We start from the raw sequence: 20763 nt of genomic DNA on the forward strand, positions 1-20763 counted from the left end.
TTTGTTGTTTATGTCATGAGTGTCATATCTAAGTAATAATTGCCTAGCCCAAGTAATAAAAATTTAATCCTATGTATTCTAAGAGTTTTTAAAATACTTAGTTATCGTGTGGTACAATCGACAATCCAGTCTAAATCAGTTTTTGTGTGCGGTGTAAATTAGGAGACCAGCTCCAGTGTTCTCACATGGACATTCAGTTGTTCCAACACTAGCTGTTGAAAAGATTATTTCTCCTTGCATAGGATTGTCTCGACTTTCCTAATAGAAATCCACTGGTCAAAAGTCAAATGAGTTATATTTGCCTTGATCATATATGTACTAGTCGGACTTTGGGCCACTGAGACAAAACACTTGTATAAGCAGCTAAAGGAGGGGAGAATTTACTTCTTCACCTCTTCAGTCCATCATGGATACAGAGGACGAGGCAGGGCATAGCAGTTCACATCATAGTGGCCAGAGACCAGAGAGAGCACATGCCTGTTCTACATCTGAGCCCCAGCTCATAGGATGGTACCATTTATACCAGGCAGCTGCCCCCCCCCTCCAGTTGTGTGTCTCTGGACGCACCCAGAACACCCAGAAGCTTGCTTTAGGTACTTCTCAATCCAGTACAAGCCACGTGATTCATTGTCACAGTGTATCAATACCACAGTAAGAATTTCGCAACTAGGGAGTGTGAGTCCTCCAGTTCTTCTTTTCAAGATTGATTCTTTTTGGATATTTTGTGTCTTTCACCTTTCCAAATACTTTTAGGACCAACTTGGCAGTTACCATCCCACAGGCAGTGATTTTTGATAGGAGCTGCTTTGAATCTGTAGACCAGAGCATTTACGGACATCAAGTTCTGTAATCTGTGAACATGGAATGCTTTCAGCCATTTGTATCTTCTTTAACTTTTCAACAATATTCTGTAGTCCCCCCTCTTTTGTTTACTTTATTTCTAAACATTGTATCCCTTCAATATTTTATTTGTAAAAATTTTTTTAACTTTATTTCCAGGCTGATTGTGTATTGCTATGGTGTAAAAATAAATTTTGTTTTGTGTAGTGATACTGTGTCCTTAAACTGTACCGAACTCATTCATCAGCTCTAGGGAATCTTAGATAAATTCTGCCCATGAACAGAAGTGTTAGAGCATCCTTCTCGGCTTACTTGCCAGTTCTTAGATGTGAAAGTGAACATTCTTGATTTCTTCTTGATCCGGGACAAACTAATCTGTCTTAAGCCATTGAGCACAGTGTTAGCTGGGTTGTCCTAGTTTTGAGTCTGATTTTACTCATCCTTCATGTTGTGATGATTGTGTTGCTTTTGGCCTTTAATGTTGTTTATTACAACAACTTAGTTTCAGATGTGAATGCCTGTAGTTCACTTTGCTGGCTCTGGTTTTGGAGTTTCTTTTATATGTTAATGATTATAGATTGCTGACGTTTTTAATGGATTTTTGTCCCTGTCTTGCTGGATTTTGATCTGTAGCTTTATTCTATGCCTTTTTTGTGTTGATATCAGGACAAAATTGGCCTTATGGGTTAAAGGTGAGATGTGTTCCCTCGAACAGTTTTGTAGAGTTTATGAGAGGTTGCTATAAATTTTGTGAATGTTTGGTAGAATTCATGAGTGAAGACATCCTTGACCTGGAATCGTCTCAATGGGCATTTTTGGAATTAGTTCAATACCCTAGTTATAAGTTCCTTGGGGTTTTTCTTTTTAAATAAGTCCTTATAGTTTGTATCATCCTTGGAATCTGTCTATACCATAGGGTATCCAGTAGTCAGCATATGGTTCCTCATGGGATTCGCATATAATCTTTTCTTAAAATTTTATTTTAGATTGATGAACTGTGCCTACATTCACACCCACATAATTATACACATATGAAAATGAAGAGCTAAGATCTGGAAATGAGAGAAAAAGATGTGGGATTTTTCCTTCTGAGCCAGAGTTACTTAATATAATATTTTAGTTCCATCCATAAGTTCCAGCCTTAGAAAAGGAAGCCTGGAACAAGATGGGGGGGGGGGTGAGATATAAGGAGGGATGTAGGGGGAGTAACAGAACACATATAGCATGAAAATGAGAAGGGGGCACTCGCAACGGAAGGGTACTAGTCGGGGAAGGGACATGGGTGTGAAGAACTTGAGAGGATTAACCAAAACAACATAGAGAGGAAAATGCCACAAGGAGACCTGTAACTTGTAGACTAATATAAAATGTTTTAAATCATTTTAGGACGTTTTTAATTTTACAGAAAAATTGCAGTGAGAATATAGAAGATTCTCATATGCACCTTGCTTGTTTTCTCAATTTGGGACATCGAATGTTTTTTTTTAATATTTATTTATTTATTTATTTATTTATTTATTTATTTATTTATTTATTATGTATACAATATTCTGTCTGTGTGCATGTCTGCAGGCCAGAAGAGGGCACCAGACCTTATTACAGATGGTTGTGAGCCACCATGTGGTTGCTGGGAATTGAACTCAGGACCTTTGGAAGAGCAGGCAATGCTCTTAATCACTGAGCCATCTCTCCAGCCCGACATCGAATATTATTACCATGGTACATTTTTGTAATGAAGGAGCCAATGCCGATACATCATAATTAACTGAGCCCTATATTTTATTCAGATTTAGCTTTTCCCAAGTGTTCTTTCTAACCTAGTGTTCCAAGGTTTTCATCCAGGAAAGCCCATCCCACTTAGTCGTGGTGTCTCCTTGCAGTCCTTTTGATTGCCCTTGTCTGTGGTGACCATTTTATGTTTGAAGACTGCTGGTCAGTGACAGGTGGCCATTTGTTGTGTGTTGTGCTTTTCATCAGTAGACTGGGATCGTGACTCTGAAAGAAAACCACAGTGGCAAAGTACCACTTCGATCTGTCATGGCCACAGTGATTTGCCCTTGTCGATGATCCCCAAGCAGAGAAGTGTGTCCAGACACCCCCACTGTGAAGTCCCTCTTCTCCCTTCCACACTGTACTCTGGGAGCACAGTCCTTATGCATAGCCTGTCTCTAAAAGGTGGAGACTTGTGCTGCCCTTCCCGGAGGGCGATGCATCCAGATAAATTATTTAGTATTCTTCTGCATGGAAGCTATGTCTGCCCAGTTATTTATTCTGGCGTTTGTTTGTATCTGTGTGGACTCGTGGATGTTTATTTTGTGCTGTTTTATTTTGTTGCTCAGATTGTTCCAGCTTTGGCCACTGGCACACTTCCCGGTTGGTTCCTGTCTCCTTCAGCATGCTCCATGTTTGTGGGGTTTGTTTTGCTTCCTGGCTTTCTGCTCTTATGAAATGGCCAGGCTCATCTCCATGTTTCCTGAGCCATGTCCCAGAATCAGATAGCGCTTTCAGGGATCCAGGCTCCTCATCACAGTGGCCATTGCTATGGGGATACTGAGTCCCTCCTTCCTAACCAGCAACAGCAGTAGCCTCCCTTTCGTTTGTGGTTTGAAAGATTTTAATTTGTTTCTTTTTTCTCCCTACCTAAAGATGTGCTGATTTTGTTAGTCTTTTCAAAGACTCAGCTTTTTGCTTTGTTTCTTTCCCTATTTTTTTTTTTCTAATCTCCAGTCCTTTCTGCTTGTTTGGATTAGGTTTGTACTTTTCTTAGTTTCTAGTTAATGAGCTTCCTTTTAGGATTTTATACCCATAAATTTTCCCCTGTGTGTGGCTTTAGCTAGAGTCTATGTGTTTTGGTATGATCTATTTTCATTATTCTCTATGTGTGTTTGAATCTCTCTTGTAATTTTTTCTCTCTGTATATGTGTGGTATGTTTGTCTGTACTCATGGCTGAGGGGAGCACACATCTGGAGGCTGGGGCCAGAGCCCATCTTTCTTTATCACTCTCTGGCTTATCAACTTGAGACAGAATCTCTCACGGAACTGGAATCTCTCCATTTTAAGAAATGGGGGAAGGGAGGACAGATAAGATGGGAGACATAAAAGACAGATCATTATTGGTTGAGATGATATATTATGTATGTGTAATATACATATATCATCTCAACTAATATATATCTTTTTTTCTAACTATATGATCATAAATCTGTTGTTGTTCTTGTTGACTATATGTTAAAGGGAATCAAAATGAATTTCACTTTTAGGTAAATACCCTTTTTTTTTTTTTAAGACAGGGTCTTATTGTATAGCACAGAGTGTCCTGGAACTTGTGGTGATCCTCCTGCCTCAGTCTCCTGTGTACTAGGATCAGAGGCATGAGCCACCATGCCTAGCTGAGGATAATGTACTTTTGCTTACTGATCTAAGAAGTTTATATTGAGATTAATTTCTTTTTGAGCTTTAAAAGGTTGGGTGGTGGTGGCGCACACCTTTGATCTCAGCACTTGAGGCAGAGGCAGGCAGATCTCTGTGAGTTCAAGGCCAGCCTGATCTACAAGAGCTAGTTCCCAGGACAGCCAGGACAATTACACAGAGAAACCCAGTCTCAAAAAACAAAAGCAAAAATTTATTATAAAAAGTAAAGCTGTTCCCTTCCCTTGATGTTTGCTATCCTGTCACAGAAATAAAAACTTGAGATCATCTACAGAGTGTGTTAGTATTGTCAAAATAACGGAAGGACAGTTTTATTTTGCCGAAAGTTGTACAGACTAAGGAGCCACACATCTGTGAAGTTCCCAGCAACGAGTATTCTTCCCTTAAAGAGTCCTTGACCCTTGCTCTTTGCCAGCTTCCTCAACAATCAACAGACTCCCTAGCACTCTCCAGAAGGCAGCAGTTTGTGTCACAGTGAGCACACGTGGGAAGAGGCCCCAGCAATCTGGTGTTGAAGGTTCAAGACACAGATGACCTCCGGCTGCTGGGAGACGACCCCGCCTAGTTGTCCTTTCTTTGATAAGTCTGCTCCGGACAGGTGACCTTCCCCAGTACACATCTTGCCACGTCTGGGATTAATTCCTCCGAGGGGAGGGGGCACACTGCCTGAGTTGAGTGCTGGTGGGAAAGGGGAGCTTTGATATGGTGTAAACTAACTTGCCTGGCTGACCTAGCTAGGCCCAGCAAGGCTGCTTTGGGAAAAGTGTGTGTGTGCCTGCCTGTGTGCTTGTCACCACGCCCAGCTGAACTTCTCAATCTAGTCAGTGAAATCTGAATGGGGCAGTTTGGTATCTCCAGTAGACATTTAAAAATAGAATGAACAATCTTTTTTAATGACCAGAAAATTTACATGCGTCCTTGTCTCTTTGATTTCTTTTTGTATCACTATCTGATGAGATTTTTTTCTTCTAGTATTCTCTCCTACTAATTTAGGCTTGATTATCTCTCATGCTTCTATGCTATAAAAAGTTGATAAAGTTGAAATATTTTCATATGGCTATAAATCTTTGTGAAAATTACTCCTAATTTGGTGTTCAATGGTATTTTTAGTTTGCAAAGTGGGAAGAGCTCCAAGAGAGGAACACTGGAACACACTTGTTATTCCGTCACTCAGGAGGCTGAGGTGGGAAAATTTAAGTCCATGAGTTCAAGACCAGCTTAGGCAACACGCGCGTGCGCGCGCGCGCACACACACACACACACACACACACACCTCACATAAACCATTGTGGGGTGGATATAGGCATATTTTAGATGCACTGTAATTATCACCCCCAACTTTATAAATGACTAAATGAAGCAGCCATGGTGCCATACTCTGTCTCTCCAGGCTGAGGCAGGAAAATCAAGAATTGAGTCCATAGCGGGCTATATAGCAAGACCCCATCTGAAGAACAAACACACAACGTGGCAAATGTCAGGAGAGCAGCTGCCAATAAGCTGTCTGTGCTCAGGTGTGCAATCACACACATGTGCACGCGGCAACTGCCTCAAACAGGAGAGGGCTCGGAGGGGGAAGTGTGGGAAGTCTGTCTGGAGGAGTTGGAGTGAAGATTTAGGCTGGGTGTGATCAAAATATATTAAATACATATGCAAATAAAAGTTATATATATAGCATAAAATTACAAAAGAATGAAAAGTTTTAAATAAAAACCAAAATGGCTAATTCTAGATTGAGTTATTACAATGTTTATCCTGCATTTAGTAAAAGGTATTATTGCTCAGTGGCCATGGAAAGCGTCTTTTTGTCTGTGTTTTACTGCTATAGCTGTCGAAGCCAGCATGTTCTTTGTTATACAAACAGATCAGATGCTGTGGGAGTGAAAGAAAAGCCAGGGAGAGGGAAGACTCCTAGGTGAGCAGGTGAGCAGATGAGGGCTCTCCCTGGGTCACCTGGCAAGAGAAAATCAACCAACCATCAGCGTTATTCAAATAACCTATTTGCTGGGAATTCAATATGAACCATTTCTGGGTTTGATGAAAGCAGATAGGAAGAAAACACTTGATGTGCAAGACTTATCTGATCAACAGAGTTGTGCATCCTCTCAATTTCTGGAAGGTAGAAAAGTTCTTGGCTTTACCCAGAATTCCATGACATTGAGATGCACCTACTAATTTCTTCTTTTAGAGGTGTAGATGGAAGTTTTTGTCCTTCCCGGTCCCACAGCTGTTCAGTCCCAAAAAAAATCACACAGAGGCTTATTTAATTACAAACTATTTGGCCTGTTGGCTCAGGCTTATTATTAACTATCTCTTACAACTTAAATTAGCCCATTATTCTCGTCTATGTTTAGCCACGTGGTTTGGTATCTTACTCAGTGCAGCATTCTCATCCTGCTTCCTCTGCATCTGGCTGGTAACTGACTTTCTGTCTTCCTCTTCCCAGAATTCTTCTCGACTGGTTGCCCCACCTATACTTTCTGCCTGGCTACTGGCCAATCACATTTTATTAAACTAATACAAGTAACAGATCTTTACAGTGTACAAAAGCATTACCCCACAGCATGGAGACCTCTTTTTAAATCTGAAGTGGAAAATAAAAATTATTAATTCTTAGATAAGATGGATTTTTTACATCACCTTTTCACACATCTGTCAAAACTCTGGACCTCATTAAACATACATAATGGGCTATCTGATTGAGTGGCAAACCAGCCACACAGTCAGATACAAACCAGGCTTTTTTCACCTCAAGAAAAGTCTGTATTCTTTTGTCTTCCCAAATTACTATAGGAAGGTACACATTTTAGGAATATTGTTTAAAAATCATGAAAAACACTGTGAGCTGCCTGTAGTTTCCTTGCCAAGTGGAAGTGGGCTGGAAACACTGTCGGGGAACTTGGGAATTTAGTGTGTCAGCTCTGTCCACATGTTCTGTGGGTGCTGACTCCACGGTGAGGAGTGCTGAGCACAGAGAAGGGTGTTCCCCAGGTGAGTGTACAGTCATGCATCCTTCTGAGGACACCCAGACAAGGACTGGACGTGAGAGAGCCGCTCCTGGGCTGCATTACTCATCGCTACAGTCCCTGATGTCTTCATTGGGAGGAAAGGGGCGTGCTCATAGACTTACCAGAAGGCAGCCGCACAGATGGGAAGCGTGACGACTGCCCAAATAAATATGCTGTGATTTGATTGGGTAACTAAATCAGAGAGAAGCCATACAGAGCATGGGCTGTAGGCTTTATCTCTTTCAAACTGTATCTTACAGCTTTTCCACCTCTCTGGGTGAAGACCAGCATGCTGTACCCAGGCCTCCTGTTGCTGGGGTACCCTTTGTAAAGTGCTGAGAAGAGATGACATGTTTGAGTACTGGGAGCCTGGGGATGTTTAATCTGTACCTCTGACACTGGTGGGGACAGAACAGAGCCCTTTCCTCTGCTCTTCCCAGGACACCAGCCATTCATAAATGTAACTAGCCAAACAGTAAGTCTGGGGCCATCCTCCTTCCCCTTCTGAGTGTGTGGGAGGGCCATACTTCTCCCCTTACTGTGTGTGGAGGAGGAGACAGTAGACTTCTGACTAGTCACTGAATGTAGCTTTTCCCAAGCCAGCATTTTGAATTGTTCCTTTGTTGGGTATCCTGGGCAGCGTAGGTAGGTAAGAGACTGGCTTTGCTTTGGGTGGCCTGCAAGACGTGGGGACAGCAAGTGCTTCCCAGACAGGTCAGTCTTCACACAGAGCTCTGGAAGTCGATTCCCTTTGGCCACTGGTCCTCTGTATGTGAACCCCAGACACTAGCATTAGTTACTTCTGAGAACTTATCAGAAAACACAATTTTCTGGGCTACATTCCCAAATCTGAGGGCAATGTAGATTTTTAACACCTCAGTGTCTTGAGATGATTTGCCCAGTTTGATGCCCAGATGATTTAGTGGCTATTCATATGTAACACCGAACATTTCATCTTTGTGTACAGTACAGCCCATTCATTTACCTCTTGATTATACTGAAGATGATTCTGAGCCAAGACCCTCAAGTCAGACTGACCCCATATGGTGATTTCCTTGTAGCCTTCAAGAGGTGACCCGTATGCTGTGGGCATAAGTTCTGTGTGCAGCTCCGTGGGCAACTAGGTCAGGGCCAGGGCCTGCAGAGAAGAAGTTGGCTCTGGTCTTTTTGCGTCTGGCTCCTCGAGTGACCGTCCAGAGGTGGAGGATTGATGCTCTTTTGAAAGGACGCCAGTTCTTTCTTCTTCCCATTCTTTCTTCCTTCCTTTTTAACTTTTAAAAATGAGTTTTTGTTGTTTCTACGATTTCATACACGTATATAATGCATTCAGATTATTCCTTCACTCAAACCTCTCTTCTCTCTCCCATCCCTTTTGAGCCTCCCCCTCCTCCCTGACAGCCCCATTCCGAGAGTGATAACTTTCAGGTTTGCCTTGTGACCCATTTAGTTTAAACCAGGGCAATCAGTGTGACCATTGGATTAGAGCTGTCCACTGAAGCCTGGCGGTGTCACCATTGGGTATACAACTGAAGGCTATGACACCCTGTCCCTGAACCTGTCAGTAGCAAAGAGTTAATCAGTGAGGGCTCAGGCCCCCTGCGCTCCTCCTTCATCTTTTTTTTTTTGTAATTAAAACAGTTTACTAATATATTTATGTAGTCAATCTACATATCATGGGATTAATGTTACAATTTTGACATAAGAAAAACAGAGTAAATGTTACAGCTTCTTTTTATATTTTTTGGAGACATGGTTATATGCAGTACTGACTAGTCTCTAAACCAGGCAAAGTGGTACATACCTATAATCCTAGCACTTTGGAAGTATAGCCAGGAAGATCAGGACATTAATGTCCTTACCTTCATAGCAAGTTCAAGATTAGTCAGTACTGCATATAACCATGTCTCCTCCTTCATCTTTGACTGACAGTTGGAGGGCCCATTTCTGTCCAGATCCAGGGCAGGTGTCTGCAGCCACTATGAGTTCATGACTGCATGGCTGTGTCTTGCCCAGAAACCATGTGTCACAGCCCCTCTATCTGCCTTCCAGCTCTTTCGTCCCTTCTGTCCCCTCCCACAATGCTCTCTGAGCTTTAGAGGGTGGTGTAAACTCACTCGCAGGTCACTGATCCTTAGCGCCTTCTACAGTCACGAGCCTCTTCATCCACCACTGTTTACTAGGAGGAACCTTCTCTGGTTCAGGCTTGCGGTAGTATTCGTGGGTATAAACATCAGCATTTAGCGGGCAGTTCAGTGTGTTGTCAGTTTGGCTAAGCAGCAGTGTTCAGTTCCCATATGGCCTTTGTTTTCCCTGCCATGGGTTTTCACCAGGTGTCAGTGCCCAGCGTGGATTCCCTCCTGTGGTGTGGGCATTCAGTCTAATCAGAGAACGGTTGGTTAGCCCTAATGGTAGTGCCACCATTGCACAAGCAATGGTTTTACCAGGCAGGCGTCGTAGCTCCTGAGAGTCACTGTGGATGCCATTCCCCCAGCAGTTTGCATAGCATCTTCATGTGGTCCCTTGTGTGTGGATCCTACCTTCGGATCTCCAATGCGTTGTGTTTACTTGGCGTTACCGTAGAAACCGGGGAGGCTTGAAGGAAGGACGGTGGTAGAGCACGGGTGATTTGAAAGTCGATTCTGTGAGTGGAAAGGGTTAGGCAGGGAGAGGGAGAAAACATGGGGAGGACGAATCGAAATCAAAGCCTTTAAAAAAAGAAAAGGCTATTTGAAAATCTGCTACTTTAAACCAAAATTAAAAATATACTTTATATATTTTAAGCAGAATTTGACTTGCTCAGTCACAAGACCGTAGCACGGGGCTGCTTGTGACCTCCAGGGGTGCTAGTGACCACATTGTCACGGAGCCTTCTTCTCGAGACTCTTCCTGCGATTCACTTACCTCCTCTCTTGCCTTGTAGTTTGGGGCCGAATTCCGAAGGTTCTCCTTGGACCGCCACAAGCCGGGGAAGTTTGAAGATTTCTACCAGCTGGTCGTGCACACCCACCACATCCCTCACACGGACGTGACCATCGGCTATGCTGACGTGCACGGGGACCTGCTGCCCATCAACAATGACGACAACTTCTGCAAGGCGGTCTCAAGTGCGAACCCCTTGCTTAGGGTCTTCATCCAGAAGCGAGGTATGAGGAGGCTGCAGCGCTCTGTTCACCCTGCAGTCGCTCAGGAAGGAAATAGGACGCTAACTCTCTCCGCTGGTGCAGGACGCTAAGGTCCCGTTTCTGGCCTCTAGTTAGCGGACTTCAAGATTACTTTTTAGGTCGATACTAATTTGTTTAAAGGTCTTAAAAGCAGCTAAACTTCCTTTTCCACCTTAAATAGTATTGACCTCTGCCTTTTATAGATGTAAGAAAAGTAATACAAACTCTTTCAGTCTTTTATGAAGAATAAATAATGCTGATATTTTTAGCATTTTAAGTAGGAACAAGTGAATTCAGTAACAAAGGCATTTGTCAGCATCTTAGGAATTAAACTTGAGGACCAAATTATGTATTTTCATGTCTCTGTAAGACTAGGGGAAATATTAGCTTTAAGTTGTAACTTTGGTTCCCTCCAAAAGCCTAGTGTTGTTGTAACCGACACCACTGTGCGCTGAAATAAGTTACTGACATGGGCAGGGTGGTGATGGGCGGAGCCGCTGTCCTCACCCTGCTTGCCTCCCAGAGTGCATTGCAGGGTTCGTTTTCTCACCTCTGGGCTTGGCAGAGCCTTGTCGCTTAAGAATATGATGTTAAAGGAAAGAGCCCGCTGCAGGGGAAGCTTAGAAGTAGAAAAAGGACATTTTTATAATCAGTTTATTAGTTATTACCCTTCTTCCTGGTGTAGACCTACTTTGAACATTGCAAGCACTGACTGGAAGAAGGGCGCCTTTCTTAGTGGATCACTATGTCCAGCGTACCCCAGACTGAGGAGCTGTGTAGTGCAGCCTCAAACCATGCCTGCTGCTAAGAGCGGCACCTTAGGTGTCTTTTCCCAGCATCCTTTGGGTATCATTTCCGGTTCCTTCTTCCTCTTCCCCGGGTAGCAGCCTGGCATTTCTAAAGCCATGAGCTCAAATCCTTCTCGTGGGCTCCACCGTCCTTTCTGAGCTTTGTGGAAGGAACCAGAGCTGTAGTGTGCTGAGTGAGGAAATGGAAGAGCCACGGTGTGAAGCTGGCTGGCTGTGGGCTCATAATTCTTAGCCAGACTTCTGTGTCAGGCACCTTAGTGTCGCAGAACAGGAGTGGCGGTGACACTACTCAAGTTACTGAGAACACGTGGCATGCCAAACGTGGGTGGCCCTTAAATATTGAGATTTTTACTCTTCCTTGCGCTGATGGGGGAAAGGCAGGAGACCCCTGCCCTCACTTTAGTCCAGTTCTCTGGCACAAAGTCAGAACACGTTGGCATCTGTGTTACTGTAGAACCTGCGTGTTGCTGATGATCGGGAATCAGGACTCTCGTGCTCCCTGCAGCTCCTTGTAGCTTGCAGCATCCCTCTTGTCCCTTCTCTGTCGTCTGGGGCTACCACAGACAGGTCCTGATGTACACCTGCATCCCACTACCCAGTCCTGGAGCTCTGCCCATCACCCCGCTCTAGACACTCTGCCTCCTCAGCAGAATGCTCTAATTAGCTCACGTTTTCCTCTGCCTGCCTGTCCTCTTCTTTTCTCTGGATGCTACCTGTTACAAGTTCTTAGAGTGGCTCGTGATTCCTCTCCACCAGACCACAAGGTGCCTGGGCTGGTTCTTGGCTGTGCCACCATGACCCCAGATCATGGCCTCACTCCCAAGGGGCAGGTAAAGGGGTGAAGGCTCTGGGGAGTTGGCATCCACACACACAGACCTTGTTACCCATCATGAAGGAAGCTAATGTTTTTATCCTTCCTGGCTGTGGGGCAAGGCCAGTGAAGTCCCAGCAGAGACTGGCTTGGGTGAAGTGTGCCCCTCAGCCTGGAGCTGCTGAACCTGGAGTAGGATTGGCAGCTCAGGCCTGCATGCTGCGGGGGGGGGGGGGGATTGTATCAGCCTCCCCACAGTTCAGGTGGCTTTCCCTCCTTCCACGTGTAGGCTGAGGCATGGCACCCTTTCAGTATTGTGTATTTTTCCTTCTTATTATTCTTCCTCTGCCCTGAGTAGCTGGTGGCAGGCATTTCAAAGCTGGCCTTTTCATAGTATATAAACTTAGATCCTTCTCACGGATCCACCATCCTTTTTGAGCTGGGAAAGTTCCTGAATTTGTATTAACTTCTCATATCTACGAACTCTTGGCTGGGCCCGTGTGCACCATCCTGGCCCCTCTTCATACCTCTGGATAGCTCAGAACCTTCTCTTCACCCTCATGGGGTTCTGACTGGAGTAACTGTGCTTGGGCAAGAGTCCAGGCATCTGCACATCTGCGGACAGCTGGACACCTTTGTCTGCAGGATAGACTTGCTGGTTCATAGCCATGAAGATCCAGTGTCCCTGTGGTTGGAGTCCTGAGGCCACCAGAGGTCAAGAGTCATGGTCTACTGTCTTTCCATGGCACTGGTCTGGAAAGGGCAGTGAACCCTGTGAGTCCCAGGTAGCTTCCCATATTGACACTGACTTTTTTAAGTGTGTGTGTATGTCGCCCGCACTTGTGGTTGGTTCATAGGAGTGCAGTGCCATGAAGACCTGAAGAAGGTGTCAGGTCTCCTGGAGTTGGAGTTACAGGTGGTTAGGAGCAGCCTGATGTGGGGGCTGGGAATCAAATCCTCTACAAGGGCAGTACATGCTTTTAAATGGGAACCAACTTCCCAGCCCTGACTGACACAGATTTTTCAAGAAGAAACTCTAATTACCAATGAAAAGTAAGCATTCTTCATACATACCGATATAAACCCTCAACTATGCTTAAACCATTTAATCTGCGTCTTACAATAATTTCTCAAGCCACACAAGGACATCCAATGACAGATGAGCATCCCTTTGAGCTAAAATTCTCAGCAGAACCCAAGCGTGTGGGTCCATGTGCACACAGAGACTTGCACGCAGTCCCAGGCACGGCAGCCTAAGATCCAACAGGAGTCCACCTGCTAGCGAGCAGATGCCCGAGTGTACGGATCTGTGCAAGCGAATGCTTCCCTGCCACAAGAGAGAGCTAAGCACTACTTCTGGCAGTGACGGTCACACAGAGTGCTGAGGGAGGTAAGCCAGCACCCAGGACTACCTGTCATTAGCTCATTACTCAAGGGATCTGTAGTTGAAAACTTACCTGCTTCTAGTATTTACTTGTAACCCCAGATCAATACTAACGGTGGTTTTCTGGTCACTGGAGAACATGCCCACAGAGTGGAGAAGTGGTCCTGGTTGAGAAGGCAAAGCCCTCCATGCTGTCTCAGCTCCTGCCGGCAGCCATCTCTCACACACTCCAATGCCAGCAATTGTCCCTTTGGTTTGGTTGTGCCTTTTGTCGGTGCCAAGGGCTGAGGTGGTAGCTAATGCTTTTGGCTCAGGAAGTTGTGGTGTGCCTCGTGGAGGTGCCCTGTTAGAGAAGCTTCATTCGGGCCCTGTGGCCACTAGCTCGGTAAATACTAAACATGGTGTCTTTGGACAGAAGTAAGGTGAAGTAGTAGCTGGTTGTTAAAAGCATTCTGACTGGGGTCTTCTGATGACCTGAGCCTCTTCCTCCAGGGATCATGGCTCCAGATTTACTAATCCATTATTGTCCGTGACTTGAGAGAAAGTAAGACTTCTTAATAATGAGTTCACTGTTTGTGAAAAGTCCAGGATGAGCAATTCATAAAGACAAATAGTTGGTTCAGGCTAGGACAATGCCCCAGGCAGTGAAGTATCTGCCACACAAGCATGAGGTTTTGAGTTTGGACCCCTAGTACCCATGCTAAAAGCCAGGTATGGCAGTGTGTGACCCCACTGCTAGGGTTGGGCAGAGACAGGTGTGTCAAAGGTTTATGCTACTGTGATAAAACACTGTGACCAAAACCAACATGGGTAGGGCTTCTCAGCTGACAGTACGTCACAGTCCACCACTGAGGGAATTCAGGGCAGGAACCACACAAGGGAGGGGCTGGGAGGCAGGAGCTGACGCTTAGACTATGCAGGAGTGCTCCTTACTGGCTTGCTCCTCATGGCATGCTCAGTTTGCTTTCCGATATACCCCAGGACCACCTTCCCGGGGATGACACCATCAACCCCACATCAACCATTAATTAAGAAAATGCACCACAGGTTTGTCTACAGGCTAGCCTGGCATGGGCTTCTCTCACTGAGGCTTCCTCTTCCCAGATGACTCCCATATGACAATTTGAAGAAAACAGAAACAAAACAAACAAACCACAGCCAGCACAAGGTGGGTCTCTGAAGGGCAGCCAGCCTAGCTGAGCTGGTGCACTTTGAGTTCAGCGAGAGACTTTTTCTCAGAAAATAAAGGTAGAGAGTGACCAAGGAGAGATGTGCAGCGCCAGCCTCTGACCTGAGCATAAATGTGCATGGGCAACTGCTGATAGCCACGTAACCACATGCACATCACAGGTGGCCGAGTGTTTCAGGACTGGAGAGCTCTGTGAATATGAAATTGTGTACTTTAATAAGTCAGTTTCATGCACTGGATCACAGCAGAGCTGGGTACCAGGGTTAGCTGCTGACCGCGGTCACAGTGCCCTTCTGGTCTGAGATACGTACGGTCTTTAGCACAATCTCAGGTTTTTCTCCAGCCTTTACTTCCAGAATTCAGCCATCCTTACTATGTGTGGCTACTTTGAGTTCTCCCCCCGTCAAGGGATAGCATCATGGAGACATCAGAAACTCTAGACCATAAACGTGGGCCATTCTGTCCAGAATATTTTGAGTTTTTAATTAACACATTTTTTTCGAAAGTTTTTTTTTAAATCCTCTCTTTCCCTGATAGTCAGAAACTTCCTGGGTGTTTCTTCTAACCCTCAGGTGTGAGCCAGGCCCGGTGTGAGCCATTCCCCAATGCCTGCTGAGCCCAGCTGTGACCCATGCCCAGATCTGAGCTGTGCCTGGGTATGACCATGCTTCAGGTATATGTCATGCCCCAGTATCAGCTGTACTATGCTGTGGTCTAGGTCCTGCTAGGAATGGGTCCCAAGTGTGAGCCTCATCCAGGTAGAATATTTGATATTCTTCTGATCAAGTATTCTCAAGCATTCTTCTGGCAGGGCTTATGGTACATACAGGTCTGAGGTCCTCGCTTACAGAAAATGCTGAATTTGGGGCCCAGACAAACAGCCAGGGACAACCTGCCTCTTGTCCTTCTGGGTCCTGCTCTGGGGATGTTTCCATGAAGGCTGCTGTATAGCCTGTCTGTCCGTGGAGGTTTGGGAAGGGTGGGTGGCAGGCAGGGTTCAGTTCTACCAGCTTTTATCAGACTTTTTTCCGTTACATTTGTTGGCTTCTGCCAATCATCTTTCCAGGGCAACTCTTAAAAATCCTGGGCCTTCTCTTTGGTGAACAACAGCTTCCTGTCTGCTCTTCCACGTGAGTAAGGACTGCAGCAGGCGCAGAGCAAAGGGCTCGGATGCATGGGTTTGCATGCCCCCGCTGCAGCCTTGGTAAATCCCAGTGACTCATTTTTCTGCTTGCCTGCCTTTCCCGTGATCTTGTCTACCTCCAGGCCCTGCCCAGGGCAAGGTGGGCTAGGGCAGTGGTGGGGTGAGGGTTCCTAAAATAAACATAACATACGTGCTGCACCTGCGAGTGTGGCTCTTAGCTATTCTGGACATTTGGAGTTTTTAGAAGAAGCAAAACACATTTGTAAATGCTTAGACTTCTCAGAAATTGTGTGAGGTTGCATTTTGCTTGTATTTCATTTAATTGAGTTGCCATGGAAAAATAGTAAGTAATGTTCTTCAAAGTAAGTAGAACAGTTGTGACTTTGGTTACAGACCCTGACAGAGTTTTTAAAGTGTCAGGCTCAAGAACTCAGCTCACTGTTTTTCTTGGATTCCTGTATGTTGGCTCTTGGTAGGAGGGTTACTTAGCAGGAAGCATCAGTGGGCGGTCGGAACTCCCCAAGTTACTCTTTCCTCTGAAGCTGCCTAGTACTGCTCTAAGGTACTAGATACGAGTACTAGGTACTAACTTTGCTGCATCGACCCCATTCTATCATCATGTCCCTGGTTTGCAGGGACGGGCATGGAGCTGGCTCGCACCTCTCTGGTGCAGGGGCCCCTCCACGCAGCATATGAGCTTCAGGCCTGCCACGGATTCCCAGAAGTTCTCGCGTTTGGGAAATTTCCTTTCTCTATCTTTTTCTTTGTTTGTGTTTTGTTTTCTTTTGCTTTTTAAAAAGGCCAAAGGGGCCTCTGACTACCACGGCGTGGGAACGTGGAGAAAACAACAGGCCCACTGCCCTGTCTCAGAGTAGGCGTGGGGAGAATGTGCTGAGGCAGCTGGTAGAAAGCCACACGCCAGAGGTACCTACCACCCAGAGGAACGTCGCTGTCTGGGAACCTACTCACAGCCACCCCTAAGCCTCGGCTTGCTGTCTGCCTGTGTCCCTCTCATCCAGCTCATCTGTGATTAACATAGTCTCTTGCGGCCCCCAGCAGGGAGCTGATGTAAAGATGCTAAGGTTTCACACCCAATGAGCTGACGCTTTCCCCCTTCTTGTCATAGCTGCGTTTACACAGTGAGCCTAGTGTTTGTAATTTGGGTTCGTGCTTTCTAAGTGTCATGTGTTATAAATAGACCTGATTGAGAAATGCTTTGTGAACTGTTTTTTTTTTTTAAGACTTCACTGTTTGTGACATATTTGTGTAAAGAAATTCAGGCGACAAGGAAATAATCCCCTGCCCCAAGACAACATTTAGCATTTGGCAAAACTGTTCCAGACCTTAGTTACGGTATCACATACACAGGCCAGTGTGGTCACGCCATGGAGACTGTCTTGACCTGGCAATGTCCTTCTGTCCTTCTGCAGCTCTGTGTGGATGGTCATCACCCTGTCATGCTGAACATAAGTGCCACCAGTACCTCTATAGCTGAGTTCCCAGCTTCTAAGCTGTGCTGAGCAGTCTTACTGAGCTGTCAGTTTCTCCCTTGGGATAGATAAATATATTCTTGCCGGATTAGATGGTAGGTTTTGAGCAAAGGTGTACAAGGCCAGTGTTCCTACCCTCAGTAGGATCTCAGTGTAATAGTTGAAGCATCTTTGAACATGGCTGTGTCCTGTGGACACTTGTGGCCTTTAAGTTTCTCTTCTTGGACACAGTGACAAAGGCCAGCCCGCCTGCCAGAATGACTGGAATGACACTCACAGTGGCCATCCCTGGGCTTCTCCCAACCCTCGGGTCCCGCCTCCGCTGGCAGCTGCTGTTCACTGATGTTCCTGTCCACCTCACCTTTGTGTAGAGACTGACGTTTTGTCACATGTCACCTGGCAGTGTGGATACATCTCATGGGAGCAGTTCACATGATGGGGTAATTAAGTTGTTGTCACTTTGGCCAATGTTTTAGAAGGCTCAAAACTGTCATCTTGTTTCTTCTCTGTAACATCAGAGTCGCTCACTGGGTGATAGTACATAAGTTTATATATAAATTTAGACTTTAATAACCTGGAGCCAGAGTGATTGGTTTTCAGACAAGATGTCTTCGAAATAAATATTTGTTGACTAAAAATAATGTACTAGATAATCTAAGAGTAAGTAAGGGTCTTGTCGTGTGTGCTACCGGCTGTTTTAGAGGTGAGGAATTCTTCAGCCAGCCACAGTGACTGCTGGGTAAGCCTGTACCCCACCCTGCACCAAGCGGACACTGCTCAGGGACTGGAACACTCCCAAAGGGGTCTTGTCTGGTGGTGGAACTATCTAGATGTGCAAACTGGAATGTTTGTCTATTTCCCCCAAAGCTTGGTGGCCTCTCCTGGGTACTGCGGTGAGCCGATCAAGTATGGCATCGGCTCTCTCGGCGCCCAACTCTGCTGGTTTGCACTAGATGAAAACTGAGCGGTGTGATTTCAGTAATTGTGGGGGTTGGGGAGAAAATAAGGCGCATTGTCATGCATCTCCGGGGCCCACTTGCAGAGTGGATGCTTGAGTGAGACCTCATGAGAGGCCAGCAGAGGTGGGAGCAGGCCCGGATGCTGGTGGGGGCCCTCCCGACAAGGCATGTAGACTGTGCTGTCCGGAGGTTTGCGGTGGGTCTCCAGAGCTAACCACAGGGTAGACCTGCCATGAACCCCACTCACATCCAGAAGGTCAGGGCATGAACTCCAGTTGGTGAGGTTTGGCAGAAACTTCTTGTGTTAGCTGGAACAAGTGAAGATTCGGCATGCCTCCCTCCACCCTCAGCAGGGTAACTGAAATTTCTCTGTCCCAGCTGGGTCACTGACCACAGGTGTTGCCTGGGGTCATTTGTTTCAGCACAGAGGTTTTGGAAACATGATTGCTCAGAAGTCAAAGTCTTGTTTTGTCCCCTTTGGCCTCGATGGCTGCTAGGTCAGCCAGCTTGAACTTTATCCCACAAAATCTAGAGCCCTCCACAAGAATCCCAGTGTATAGGCCGTCATTATCACCACACAGAGCTGGCCCTTCTTCCCCGTGGTTACCCCACCTCCAGCAGCACTAACGGCTTGTCGTGCACTCCCACTAATACCCAGAACTTGGAGGAGTGGTCCAGGTAGACACTCGGCTACAGGGCTTCCTCTCTTACTAGGCGCCTGCTGTGTGCTTGGAACTCTGCTGCCTCCTAGGGATACAAGGTCGAGGCTTCTGCCCTTAAGTGTCCTGCTGCCCCAGGAGTGCACGTTGTCCTCGGGATGAGCAGGGCATGCTGGGTAGGAGGGATGGGAAAGAAGGCTACAGCATCGTACCAGCTCAGAAAGCTGTGTGAGGAGGCAGTGGAGACTCACTGGAGACCGGACTGTGGAATGAGAACAGAGGCAGCTGGGGCAGGCACAAAGTCATGAAGGATGTCAAGGAGGGGAATACGGTGAAGGTCAGCTCCGAGGTGGCAGCAGAAGTGTGCACTGGGAAGACACGGTAGGAATGCTGGGAGCTGCTGCAGTCTCCATAAGTGCCTCCAAACAGTAGGCGCTCGCTAAGGCCTCCAAACAGTAGGCGCTCACTAAGGAGCTGGTACATGGGTTAGGAGTCCCTGGGGAAAAGCTCCTGTGTCTGACTGTTGGGCTGTTTACATACCAAGTTCTGAATCCAGTGCCAAAACTGCTGGGGAGAATTGGGTAGGTACTGGCGCCACAGTCAGTGCCTATGGGAAGAGATGGACACTGTCCCCATGTTGAATCCCACTCTACTCAAAGGGCTAATGAAGTCAATGATAACCTCGGTCAGGTGATAGCCATGGAGCTGCAAGTCCGGGGAGGCACAGCCAGGCCCGTGCACAGCTCATCCTGCAGTCTGTCCTTCAGGACTCAATAGAGAAGACGGAGATCATAGGAAGCCATGGAAGCAGGGCAACACTGCCTCAGACCATGGTTTCCAGATCCCTGCTTTAACTACCTGAGCGGTACCTTTCTCCCTTCTGATGCTGGGCTTGAAGCCCCCAGGTATCGGCTTGCCTTTCCCCACTTTTCTTAATAGAGTCCAGCCCGTCTTCCAGCGTGTGGACAACTCCCACACTCTGCCTGGCTTCTCTCCTCTATTCCCCAGGATAGTTCTGGCTCCAGCTAAGCTGGACTGGTCTCACTGTCACTTCTGTGCCCTGCTGTCACACAGCCGATCCCCTGTTGTAGTATCACTGCCGTGGTGGCCTCCCCCAAGAGAAGTCACTGAGCACATCCCCTTACAGTGCCGTTCTGAGTCTCCACAGGGTCTCCCAGTTCCCCCTCTCAGTTTCTACCCCGTCTGTGTCTCTCCCGGCGCATCCTGCTGTGTATGAATTCTGACTTCAGGAGCCCTCAGACCTCATTCCCCATGTGTGGCTTTATGTAGTCTGGGTTCACCCCAGCTCTCAGCCCCAGGAACCGTGGTACATAGCCTGTGGCCCGACTTCTCCCGGACTCAGCACATTGGGGACTCTAAACTGTCACCTGAAGGCATAGGAACCCTTATTTCTATGCATTATGTTCAGAAGTTCACTGTAGACATGGTTTGCGTCTGGTTCACAGCCCGGAGTCTGGTTTAGAGTCCGGAGATATAAAAATTTCCACTATGAACTCTTTTTTTCCAGAAACGTAAGAGAGAGTTGGATTTCCTCTTGCACGGCATTTTTCTCTTCCTGTTTTGCCCTTATCTATGAATGTCGCACCTCCCCTGTGGGAAAGTGGCTCAGCACAGGGGTCACCACCTGTGCGCCCTGCTCACCCTCCAGCCGTGCTATTGCCGCTAACAGACACATGCAGAGGTTGGGGTGAGGACTCCCATTAAACTCAGGACTGTTTACTCCAGCGTTGTTTTGTGCAGCCGTGATCCGGGGTGTGCCTACCCTGGCTGTGTCCAGACACATTTCAGCCACATGAAGCTGCCTGTGGGGGTCTAAGTTAGTAGGCTTTATGAAATTATGAAGGATAGTAGTAATACT

General features: G+C 46.4%; 1 protein-coding gene across 1 annotated transcript in view; it reads left to right on the forward strand.

Moving 5' to 3' along the window:
* Positions 1-20763, forward strand: part of Pard6g (par-6 family cell polarity regulator gamma) — a 65336-nt gene that overhangs the window by 20675 nt on the left and 23898 nt on the right. Inside the window, exon 2 of the mRNA XM_005356298.2 lies at positions 10199-10421. Within this exon, the coding sequence (XP_005356355.1) occupies positions 10199-10421 (223 nt within the window). The remainder of the gene's footprint in view (positions 1-10198; positions 10422-20763) is intronic.

Source organism: Microtus ochrogaster, chromosome 18, assembly GCF_000317375.1.
Source record: "Microtus ochrogaster isolate Prairie Vole_2 chromosome 18, MicOch1.0, whole genome shotgun sequence".
NCBI lineage: Eukaryota > Metazoa > Chordata > Mammalia > Rodentia > Cricetidae > Microtus > Microtus ochrogaster.